The sequence below is a fragment of the Leopardus geoffroyi genome, chromosome C3 (assembly GCF_018350155.1).
Source record: "Leopardus geoffroyi isolate Oge1 chromosome C3, O.geoffroyi_Oge1_pat1.0, whole genome shotgun sequence".
NCBI classification, from domain to species: domain Eukaryota; kingdom Metazoa; phylum Chordata; class Mammalia; order Carnivora; family Felidae; genus Leopardus; species Leopardus geoffroyi.
Window position 1 is genome coordinate 134,090,790 of NC_059338.1, and position 12,071 is coordinate 134,102,860.

Below are 12,071 nucleotides of genomic sequence, written 5' to 3' on the forward strand. Positions count from 1 at the left end.
GGCTCAGTCAGTTAAGGGTCTGACTCTTGATTTCGGCTCAGGTCATGACCTCATGGTTCGTGAGTTCAAGCCCCGCCTTGGGCTCTGTGCTGACAGCGCAGAGCCTGCTCGGGATTCTCTCTCTCCCTCTTTCTCTGCCCCTCCCCAGTGTGGTCGTGCTCTCTCTCTCTCTCTCCGTCCCTCTCTCAAAATAAATTTAACAAAAAAGAAGTAACTAAAAAGATATATGCCCTGTAGGAGATCAAGGAAGTCCATTTTAGAAATGTGTTTTATATTTTTTGATCATATGGGGGAAGCACCCTGGACAGGGAAAGAACTAGACGGATACAGACGTGGGGAGTGGGGAGAGTGAAGGGTAGACGCCCAAGTCCACTCATTTGTTCCTCTCTCCTCTTTACAACTCTGCAGTGCTTACTTCATGTAGTATCTTGAATTTGGGGAAAACTCAGCAAACACTATGGATGGATTTTCATTGCCAAATCCTCTCTGTATTTCACAGAATGGGGTATCCGTTTCCTTTACGAGTCTTAGCGCATTTACAAAAAAAAGTACTGGAAACCCTCCTCCACGGTCCTGAATCGCCTGCAATCTCCTGTTTACAGACTCATTCAGACTGCTGATATGGGACGGCAGTGGGAAATCTGATCTAAGGTCAAATAACAGGAAAAGGGGAGCTAAAACGTAGTCCAGTTCATAACTTGGATTTGCCCCCACCAGGACTCCTCTGCCATTCTAAACGTCACTCTTTTAATTAACTAAGCTGATTATGTCGAGGTCCTAAATAATTCGTCCAGATTCCAACCAGGTCCCACATCAAAGGGACTGATGAGGACCTTTGGTCCCCTCGGTCACCATGACCACTGTAGCCCCACCATTAGGATTCCTGAAAGCGGGTATCTGGCCTGAGGTTTCTCAGTGAAGAGAAGATTCTGAGACAGTGTTTCTCCAACTTTAAAAATCACCCGGAGAGCACGTCAAATCGGAATCCTGGGCCCGCCCTGAGGTGCTGATTGAAGAAGACTTGGGGAAACACCAGAGAATTTGTACTTGTAACAAGTTCCCTAGTGAAGCTGCTTCACTTCACTTGCACTTGGACCACACTCGCACTCGAGTGTCTGGCTGGACACAGAACCCGGGAAGCCTGGAGCTGCGAGAGACTTTCGTGGGTGCCTCTCGGTGGCTCAGCCCCGTCCCGAGGTGCAAGATACTGCAGACAGGAATGGGAAACATCGATGTCATGCTTAACTCTCAGCCGGATTCCCTTCGGAGCACTTCACACGCATCAATCAGTTCATTTAATCCTGACGATAAGCCTTCACAGCAGGTGTTATTACTTATTACTCGTATATAAAAATCACAGATGATAAGACTGAGGGGCCGAAGGGTTAAATAGCATTCTGAGGGCCACACAAACCCTAGGTTAGCAGAGCCTAGACGTGAATGCAGGCAATCTGCTCCAGAGACCGTGCTCAAGAGCCCCTAGATCTCGGCCGAGTACTGGCCGTGACACTGACGTTTTCAAGACTGAGAAACAGAAAAGCTGTCTGCTCGCAGTCAAGATGGGTCTCACTTTCCGCAGTCGTGTATTTTGCTTCACCTGGCCTCTTAGAGGCGATGCTGACAGGCACTGCTGCCTGCCTCCCGCCAGCCCCCTCCCCGAGGGCTGAAGTGACCTCAGTGGCCCAGGCCAAGGTGAGGGGGGAGTGGGCTGTGGATGCGTCTGTCTTCGTAGCTGACAGCCACGCCGGTGCTAAATGCAGCCTCTGATCTCGGTGGGTTCTGTGCAGATGACAGGCACGGGGATCCCACCCCTTCACTCTGACTTAGTATGTACCAGTAAGGAAAGCACGAAGGACCTTCTTGGCACGGCTGCGTGTCGATTAAGGTCGGTCGGTCGGTCACACTGACTTGCACCGCATGCATCACCGTCGTGATGACACTACTGGTTTCCCATTGGGACGCTCTCTCTCCCTGAAGCTATTCTGTAATAAAACTCATAACTATGCACTTACACCTGTTGAGATTGATGAGTGGGACAATGTCCTGTCCTGTTGTTGGAAGGACTCACTTTTGTATGTTATAAATTTTTACTTATTTATTTTGAGAGAGAGAAAGAGAGAGAGAGAGAGCAGGAGAGGAGCAGAGACAGAGGGACAGAGGATTTGAAGAGGGGTCTGTGCGGACAGCACAGAGCCCCACGTGCGGCTCGAACCCGTATGCCGCGAGATCATGACCTGAGCTGAAGGCAGCCACTTAACCAAATGAGCCACCCAGGCGCCCTGGAAGGGCTCAGTTTTGTTTTTAAGCTGCAGCTCCTCACCTCTCTGAGTGTCAGGCCTTTGGGGTCAAAAATGCAAATTGTGCTGATTCTCAGTTATTAGAACAATTATTTCATAGGCATGACACGAAGCTTACGGCTGAAGACTCATAACAAGATTCACAAGGCAGCGCTTAGGAGGCTAAGAATGAGAAGAGAAAGAGCCCTGGACTTGAACTTATGGGAAAACATCTGGATTTTGCCATAGATCGGCTTGAGCAAGTCTTTTACTCTCTTCTGGGGTGAATGTCTCATCTGTAAAATGGGGCTAAGGATAGTTCCCCAGCTGGATCACAGGGTTGTTGAGGAGCAAATGGCATGAGGCTGTTACAGTGCCTCTCGCATGGAGTGTTGTCAGACGGGCTGGGATTTCACTGTGTGCTCACCTCAACCCCCCACATTAATTTTCTCCTGTCGTTTTCATGCCCTTCTCTTCTCTGTAATTCACATCTGAATTCCAAAAGGGGCATAAAAGTAGACAGGTTGCCGTAGACTGAATATTTGTATCCCCCACAAAATGTGTGTGTTGAACCCAATGTCCAAGGCAATGGCGTTAGGAGGAGGGGTCTTTGGGAGGGGATTAGATCATGAAGGTGGGGCCCTCATGAGTGGGATTAATGCCCTTATATAAGAGGCCCCACGGGGCTCCCTTGCCCCTTCTGCCGTGTGAGGACACATAATGAGACAGCCATCTGTGAGCTAGGAAGCAGGCTTGCACCAGACATTGAATCTGCTGGTGCCTTGACCTTGGACTTCCCAGCCTCCAGAACCGTGAGATATAAATGTCTGGTGTTTATAAGCCACCAAGTCATCTAGTCTATGGTGTTTTGCTATAGACTGTTCAGGAGTAAGACAGAAGTCAACTATCATTTCTATGTTTTAAGACTTAAAATGTTAATGATGGCTTATAGTTAAAAATCTGAATTCTCGGGGCACCTGGGTGGCGCAGTCGGTTAAGCGTCCGACTTCAGCCAGGTCACGATCTCGCGGTCCGTGAGTTCGAGCCCCGCATCGGGCTCTGGGCTGATGGCTCAGAGCCTGGAGCCTGTTTCCGATTCTGTGTCTCCCTCTCTCTCTGCCCCTCCCCCGTTCATGCTCTGTCTCTCTCTGTCCCAAAAATAAATAAACGTTGAAAAAAAAAATTAAAAAAAAAAAATCTGAATTCTCTCCTACTCCACATATACTGCTCCCCTACCTCCCCTTAAGCAAGAAGCCTGACTTCATTTTCATTTAAAATTGTCCGGGGGGGGGGGGGGGGCACCTGGGTGGCTCAGTCGGTTAAGCGTCCTACTTCGGCTCAGGTCATGATCTCGTGGTTCCTGAGTTCAAGCCCCGCGTCGAGCTCTGTGCTGACAGCTCAGAGCCTGGAGCCTGTTTCAGATTCTGTGTCTCCCTCTCTGATCCTCCCCCATTCATGCTCTGTTTCTCTCTGTCTCAAAAATAAATAAACATTAAAAAAAATTAAAAAAAAAATTGTCCGTGGGGGAGCCTGGGTGGCTCAATCGGTTAAACCTCTTAAAATCGACTCTTGATTGTGGCTCAGGTCATGATCTCGCAGCTCGTGGGATCAAGCCCTGAGTTGGGCTCTGCACTGACAGCACGGAGCCTGGTTGGGATTCTCTCTCTCCTTCTCTCTGCCCCTCCCCCATGTGCTCTCTTTCTCTCTCAAAAATAACAAGTAAAATAAATATTAAAAAATAAAAATAGGGGCACCTGGGTGGCTCAGTCGGTTAAGCGGCTGACTTCGACTCAGGTCATGATCTCGTGGTCCGTGAGATCGAGCCCCACTTCGGGCTCTGTGCTGACAGTTCAGAGCCTGGAGCCTGTTTTGGATTCTGTGTCTCCCTCTCTCTGACCCTCCCCCGTTCATGCTCTGTAGAGACAGAGCATGTCTCTGTCTCAAAAATAAATAAACGTTAAAAAAAAAATTAAATAAAATAAATAAAATTGTCCTTGGAGGTGGAAGCCTGACAAGGATGCTACAAAGTGACTGTAATCGGATCCAGTAGCCTAAAATGTTGCCTTAATTTTAAAAAAGTACACTAGTTAGGCAAAACACATCTGTGGGCTAGCTCTGGACTATAGATCCCATTTGTGACCTCTGATTTAAAGAAATGAAATATCGGGCGCCTGGATGCCTCAGTCTGTTAAGCGTCCGACTTTGGCTCAGGTCATGATCTTGTGGTTCGTTAGTTCAAGCCCTGCATTGGGCTCTGCACTGGTGGTGTGGAGCCTGCTTGGGATTCTCTCTCTCTCCCTCTCTCTTTCTGACCCTTTCCCATTTGCATGTGCACAGGCATTCTTTCCCTCTCTCTCTCAAAATAAAGAAATAAACTTAAAAAAGAAAAAAGAAACAGAGTATTTCCATGTATTATGGTTTCCTAATTCCACGCATGATGGAAAAGAAGCACTGGGACAGCGTTACCGAGATGTTAGCCTCTGCCCAATTTCCTAAGAATTTAACAAATGCCACATTGAGTCAGATCAGCTCAACATTTTATTCCTCAGAGAGGCACCCAGGGACCCTTTTGGAAAGATGTAGAGCTTAATTTCTTCGACTCCAGTCTCAGAAATTTAGGGGAGTTCCACAAGCATTTTTGATTTTGTTCTTTTTGATTTGTATAATATCTTAACTGCAGGAAAATACTGGAACTTTTAGCTTTAGTATTTTTAGATGTTAAGCTTTTGAATTTAAGCTTTTAAAGAAGTTTCATATTTGATGATAGCTGCTTCAGATGTATTTTTCAAATTTTAAAAGAAAATGTGGATATAATTGGTATTATTGATATTACTACTCCTTCTCCCTCAAACTTCATGTTGATCATGTCCATGTGTGTTTTTCTCGCTTAAAAAAAGGCCTAAATCTTCCACCCGTTAACATAGTCCAAAAATCCGAACTGTTTATAGGTATAGATACAACCTAAGCTACTTCTTAAGTTGGGCAAAAAGTAAAACCAGAAGCAAGGGGACCATTGGTTAAGTCATTTCATCTTTCCACAGATTAATTTTCTCCCGGGATAATGATCTTTGTTCTACCCACCCAATTTGGGTGGGATGAACACAAACACAATAATGAGACTGAGTGTTCTTTGGAAAAAGATACCATGCAAGGTTCTAGCACTTTTATTAATAAATTCCTTATGTGTCTTCCTCCCTTCACAGAGTACTAGTTTATTTTATTTGTCCTTAGACAAAGTTGAGGGAGTGGCCCCCGTTCCCACCGAATAAAAGCTTTCCTTCTGAGCTTGATTTCATAAACTCTGATTACAACCCTCCTCAGACTTTGTCTTTCCAAACAAAGAGGTAGAATAGCTTTATTCTCTCCCCTAAAGAAAAGCATTCTATTATAATTTTTATAATTGTTTTTCTAATAAGTCTGTTGTATCTTTCTGGAGGTAGAGTAGCCAAAAGTGCCTGCAGTATTACAGGTGCAAATAATTTTGCTATTCTATTTAAGCATTTGGCAAGCATAGTTACATGTAAGTGAAAAAACAAAATCAAACCCAACTGTATCAAAACCACAATGAGATACCACCTCATACCCATTAGGATGAGTATTACTAAAAAACAAAAATCAGAAAACAAAAACCAAAAACCAAGACCACAAATGTTGTCAAGAACGTGGAGAAATCGGAGCCCTTGTATGCTGTTGGTAGGAATGTAAAATGGTGCCATTGTTATGGAAAACACTATGGAAGTTTTTTTTTAAAAATTCAAAATAGAATTATCAAAAGATCCAGCAACTCCATTTCCCGGTATTTATCCCAAAGAATTGAAAGCAGGGTCTTAAAGAGGTATGTATACACCTATGTTCATAGAAGCATTATTTGCAATAGTCAAAAAGTGGAAGCGACCCAAATTTCTATCAACAGATGAATAGGTACACAAATGTGGCATATACATACAATGGAATATTATTTGACCTTCAAAGGGAAGGAAATTCTGATATATGGATGTGCCTCGAGGAAGGATATTAGACTAGGTGAAACAAATCGGTCCCAAAAAGACAAATATTTTTCCTTTATCATAAGTGGTATAATTCCACTTATATAAAGTACCTAGAATAGCCCAGTTTGTAGAGACAGTAGAATGGCGGTTGCCAGGGACTGGAGGTAAGGAGAGTTATTGTTTAATGGGTACAAAGTTTTAATTTTGTCAGATGAAGACTTCTGGAGAATGGTTGCATAACCATGTGAATGTACTTAACACGACTGACCTGCACACTTAAAAATGGTTAAGATAGTAAAAATAAACAAATAAAAACAACAACGAAAGTCTAGAGCAGTTAGGCTCCAGAAAGGATTATGAGAACATTATAAAAGCTTGGGCAAAAGTCTCCATTAGGTAGTGTCCACCACCAAGGGCACAACTGTTTGGCAGAGAAAGGAGGTCTTTTCTTCCTTCCTTCCTTCCTTCCTTCCTTCCTTCTTCTCTCTCTCTCTCTTTCTTTCAATGTTTTATTTATTTTTGAAAGAGAGAGAGCATGAGCAGGGGACTGGCAGAGAGAGACGGAAACAGAGGAACTGAAGAAGGCCCTGAGCTGACAGCAGAGAGCCCAACGTGGATCTGGAACTCACAGACCGCGAGTTCATGACCCAAGCAGAAGTCAGACATTCAACTGTCACCCAGGTACCCCTCTTTTTTTTTAAGTGTTTATTCATTTTTGAGAGAGAGAGAGAGCAGGGGAGGGTCAAAGAGAGAGGGAGACACAGAATCTGAAGCAGGCTGTAGGAATTGAGCTGTCAGCACAGAGCCCAATGCGGGGCTCAGACTCACAAACCACGAGATCGTGACCTGACCCGAAGTCAGATGCTCAGCCAACTGAGCCACCCAAAAGGAGGTCTTTTTTAGTCTTTACCCCACGGGTCACTGTGGTTCATTATCATGTTCTGCCAGTGAAGTAATAGGACCCATCTTATGCTTCTGTTACGTCTCTTTCAGAACCTAGAACAGTACTATGCATTTATAGGTTGCTTTTAGAAAGGGCTTGAAACATTTGTTGAAGGACTGATGGGAGGCATCACGGTTAGATGCATAGCTGTGGAGATCTGGACCTAACACAGGTCCCAGTTTCACCATTTACCAGTTCGTCACAGCCCACATGACTACTGTCAGCCTCATTTTACTTACGCATTAATTGAAGAGAGTAACTACTTCATAGAGTTATTGTGAAATTTGAATGAATGAATGCTTGGCATCACACCTGGCTAGAAAATCAAGGAAGGAGGTAGAGAAAAATATACAGGAAACAACTGAGTTGATTAAGCCTGGTCTATGAGTTGTATCCATTATACCCACATGCTTCCAATAGAAGCCAGTACTTGGTAATTGTCAATAAATATTTGCTTAATGAATTAAGAAACTATAGGGTGAAACTAAAGGGTGAAATTTTGAACTCTGTTAAAAATAAACGTGTCAAATAATTCCTTAATTTATTTTATTTCATGTTTTCAATCTTTATTTGTTTTTGAGAGAGAGAGACAGAGTGTGAGCAGGGGAGGAGCAGAGAGAGAGAGGGAGACACAGAATCCGAAGCAGGTTCCAGGCTCTGAGCTGTCAGCATAGAGTCCAACGTGAGGCTCAAACCCATGAACCGTGAGATCATGACCTGAGCTGAAGTCAGAAGCTCAACCTACTAAGCCACCCAGGCACCCCTTCCTTAATTTATTTTCAAGACAAGGAAGGGCACCTGGGTGGCTCAGTCAGTTAAGCATCCAATTCTTGGGGGGAGAGAGGGGGAAAGACAGAGGAGGCAAGATGTGCAAAGGCATGAAATATAAGTGAGGGAGATGAAACCACCAGATGCCTTAGGGGGAAGTGCGAGTTATTTCCATGAAGCACAGAGCAAAAGGGAATAGCCCAACAGAAACAGAAGATGACTAGATGGCCCAGAGCTCCTTGGCCTTCAGAGGAGAGTTGCTTAATGCTCATGCCAAAGGGACACGATGGAGAATTTGAAGCAGAAAAGACTTGATTGGATACTTGTATGATAACTCGAGCCATGGAGTAAAGGATAGACAAGAAGCATCAAGACTCTGGGGGATAAGTGGGTCAGGTGACCAGTTAGGGAAGAACTAGGAGACAAGAGAACGGTCTGGAGATCGTGGCTGTAGTGAAAGGGAGAGATACAAAAGATGATAAGGAAGGTGAATTCAAATGTGTTCACCTCAATTTACTTGCTCTATAGATTGGTGAAAACTTAAACCACCAGCTACAAACATGCTAAAGTCATACCTCCAAGACTTCATTTGGGCATGTTGCCTGAAAACCGATACTCTTGTTTAAAAAGTGAAGGGAGAGACAGCAGACGCTGCAAATCAAAAATCATGACCCGCTGCTGGTTTTAGCGTATGTGCTTCTAGCTAAAGCCAAGGGATTAACTCTGTTGGGATTCCACGATTCGGTTCAAACTGGAAATAAAAGTCCCATTCCATGGAGACCAAGTTCCAGCATGGAGGGTTTTGTCCTCAGGAACCCTAGCCAGAGGAGCCCTGTAAGGAAGCCCCGCATGCTCTGCAAGCCCGAAGCCTAAAAGATACCAGTGATGGTCAGGTTGGGTGTGATGGGTAAGCCCAGCTGAGCGATTCCTGAGAGCGAGGAATTTGGTTCCAGGAATGAAAATGAGTGCCGGTGACAACTTCTGAGGATAAGTTTTTGATCTCTTCTAGGGTACCCTGGAAGGTCAGACCTTGGAGGCCTGACCTTGGCCCTAGACTTACAGACAAGACCATAGGGCTGGGCCATTACAGAAAGTGAGAGGGTAAGACACTGAATCAGATGGTGAAGGTAAGCTGGAACCACCAGAATTTGGCAGACTTTCCAAGTGTTCTAGAATTAACCCAGGTTAGCTAATTCTTCAGAAAAGCATCATCTCTAAGGTGGCAGTAATGAATTATCACCAGAAGATATATACAACACCATTACTTCCAACTATCTAACAATTATCACAAGCTGTGATAAATCATTCCCTTTAATAATAATACTGTTGAAAGAGAGTAGTAATATCTATGCTCATATACATTGCATAGAATTACAGTCATAACTGGGGTGCCTGAGTGGCTCAGTCGTTTAAGTGTCCGACTTCAGCTCAGGTCACGATCTTGGAGTCTGTGGGTTTGAGCCCCACATCAGGCTCTGTGGTGATAGCTCCGAGCCTGGAGCCTGCTTCAGATTCCGTGTCTCCCTCTCTCTCTGCCCCTCCCCAGCTCGTGCTCTGTCTCTCTCTCTGTCTCTCTCAAAAATCAACAAACATCAAAAAACTTAAAAAAGAAAAAGAATTACAGCCATCAACTCATACTCTTGGAAACAATTCTGCCCAAATACTTAACGAACCTCTTGACCAAGAGCTTCTGAAGGTGCACAATCGAATCCTTGACTTCTAGAGTAGCTGTGCTTGCTTTTTTTCCTCCATCCCATTACTTGAGGACCCTCCCCAGACTGTACCAAAAACTAAGGACCAGAAAAGTGATGTTGAAACAAAACCCAAACGCCTTACAGTCAACACAAGTTCGTTCTATAGACTTAGGTTGCTGGTTCAGACACTCCAGTTAAAGCGCCAACCCCCCCAGTGTTCACTCCGTGTTTACTGAGCGTGTGAAAGGTCAGCAAATGAGCTGAGCAAAGGAGACTAACAAGTGAAAAATCCAGCGTCTCACCCAGCTCCACATCTTGGTCATCGGTGAGCACAAGAATAATGTTGGGTCGGATGTTTTTTCGTTCCTGCTGTATCCGTCCTCTGAACCTCTGGGATCTGACAGTCGAACAGAGGGTCCCCAGCAGTTCTGTGCCCAGGACCGCCAAAATCAGGGCACAGCAAGAATACTTCATTGTGTTTGGTCCAACGTCACAACACTGACAAAACGTCTCAGCCTCCTGGTTTCTGCAGGTCTGGGCAGTCAGGGAAAGAGGGAGAGGGAGAGATGAAAATGAAATCCAAACCCCAAACACAGTTGCAGAAAAAGGGCTACAACTAAGTGGGAACTGGCACATGAACTGGCACATGAGTCAGAAGCGGCAAACCCTCACAGGCTTTGGATAGTTTTTTAAGCACTTGATTATTTTGCAAATTCACTTTTGTCCTTTATTCTCATTCCAACTTTTTCCTATTTCAAAAGTCACTGCCAAAATATAATTTCCCACACAGAGCTCAAATGTAAAAGCCTTTTGACGAGAGCTAATACCTTGAAGTAGGTATCCTGGTTGAAGAATCAATTCCTATGCTCAGAGGTATCCAGACCAGATGGGGTCCTAGAGGGCGAGAAAAAATACAAAGGAAACGTCAGTCAAGGATTCTGATAGAGATTTTGGTCTGAAGTGGTTTCTTAAAGTAGCATATTATCTATGTTTATAAATATAAATGTCAATAATGTGTACTCCAAAAGGGAGAAACAGAAGAAAACAATATTCAGAACTGCTAACAAATGACTCAAAAAGTATCTTCATTTCATAATCGGCCCCACGAAACCATGACATAGGTGTCGTCCCTGCTCACACTCTGATAGTACTTTCAACGTCCCCGGGAAACTCACGGTGGGACAGAAAGAGCCACCAGTGCCTGTGAAACCCCAGCGTGTCTGGAGAGCGCTTGCTTCTGGGGAGCGGTTGGCATGAAGGGGTGTGGTGGGGGAGCGTCGACTCACCTGCGTAGATACTGAGTACTTATCAAGCAGAATAAAATGCAAAGCTGTCATTTGTCATCTGCATTATGTCACTCAGTACCCAGGAGAGTTCTTTCTGCTGACAAAGACTTCATAGTAAGTGACTGGGAGGGCAACCTTTCCCAGCCCCCGAGAAGCTCCTAACTGTCCTCCATCAATCACCAGGGGAAGGGGTGCTTCTTCCGGGCAAGGCTTGTCCCTCCATCCAGCCCGTGTCCTTGGCACGCCAGCGCCTAAGGGGACAGAGCCCTCCTTGACTGTCAGCACCAGCCTCACTATTATCAAGACCTGTAACAGTGTCGCGAGCACGGAGGCTTTGCTGCGGCAGACCTAAACCTGCAAAGCCAAATGATTGATTGGCCCTGGAGCTGGAGGTTAGAGGTTACCCTTCCACATTAAAAATAAACAAATACTTAAAATCTGGAGGGGGTGCTGCACAAGCTTTGCAAATCTGCCCAAGAGGAGACTTCAGAAAGAGTTGGAAGAAAGCCCCTTTCACTTTAGAGCACCAACCTGCTGAAAGCGTTTCTCTTGGACTTCTGATAGCAAAGGGCTCATTAAAATAATAATAAAAAAAAACCCACAACTCTTTCTTTCGGATGTCACGAGGAAATGTCTGTATGGGAATTGAGGCTGCCCTAAAATTAATTAGATAGCAGCCCGCTTCATCAGCCACTCTGTCCCCACACACCTGAGGGTCTGTATTTTGAATCGCAACAATGAACTGGCATCAGATAAATAAGCATAACAAATTAAGTGTGAGAGTTGCATAGCAGAAGGAAAGGGACCCCATCACTCATTTCCATGCCTTAAATTCTGGAGGGTGACATGGGGCAGTGGGAGAAGAAAGAAGAAAGACTGTGGACTGTTTACCCCCCACCACACACATTATTTTGTTTTACAAAAACACACACACCCCTATTATTTTAAACTTTATGAGCTGTTTTGTAAACAGTTCTAATGCTTTTCACTCTGCAGCCTGTAATTACTCTGAGGGAGAGAGAGAGAGAGAGAGAGAGAGAGAGAGAGAGAGAAAGAGAGACACTATAAGAAACAGATTTTATAAGGTTTGGTGGTGTTTCTTTCTCTTTCTTTCT

General features: G+C 44.7%; 1 protein-coding gene across 8 annotated transcripts in view; it reads right to left on the reverse strand.

The window, feature by feature from the left end:
- Positions 1-12,071, reverse strand: part of SULF1 (sulfatase 1) — a 179,500-nt gene that overhangs the window by 74,157 nt on the left and 93,272 nt on the right. For 6 of the 8 annotated variants that reach the window (XM_045454988.1, XM_045454985.1, XM_045454986.1 and 3 more), the window contains 2 exons: positions 10,498-10,564; positions 9,973-10,204 (listed from right to left, as the gene is read on the reverse strand). In XM_045454988.1, the coding sequence (XP_045310944.1) occupies positions 9,973-10,144 (172 nt within the window). In that variant the 5' untranslated portion in view covers positions 10,145-10,204; positions 10,498-10,564. Of the gene's footprint in view, positions 1-9,972; positions 10,565-12,071 lie in introns of all 8 variants that reach the window. The other 2 variants (XM_045454981.1, XM_045454982.1) reach the window with 1 other exon arrangement.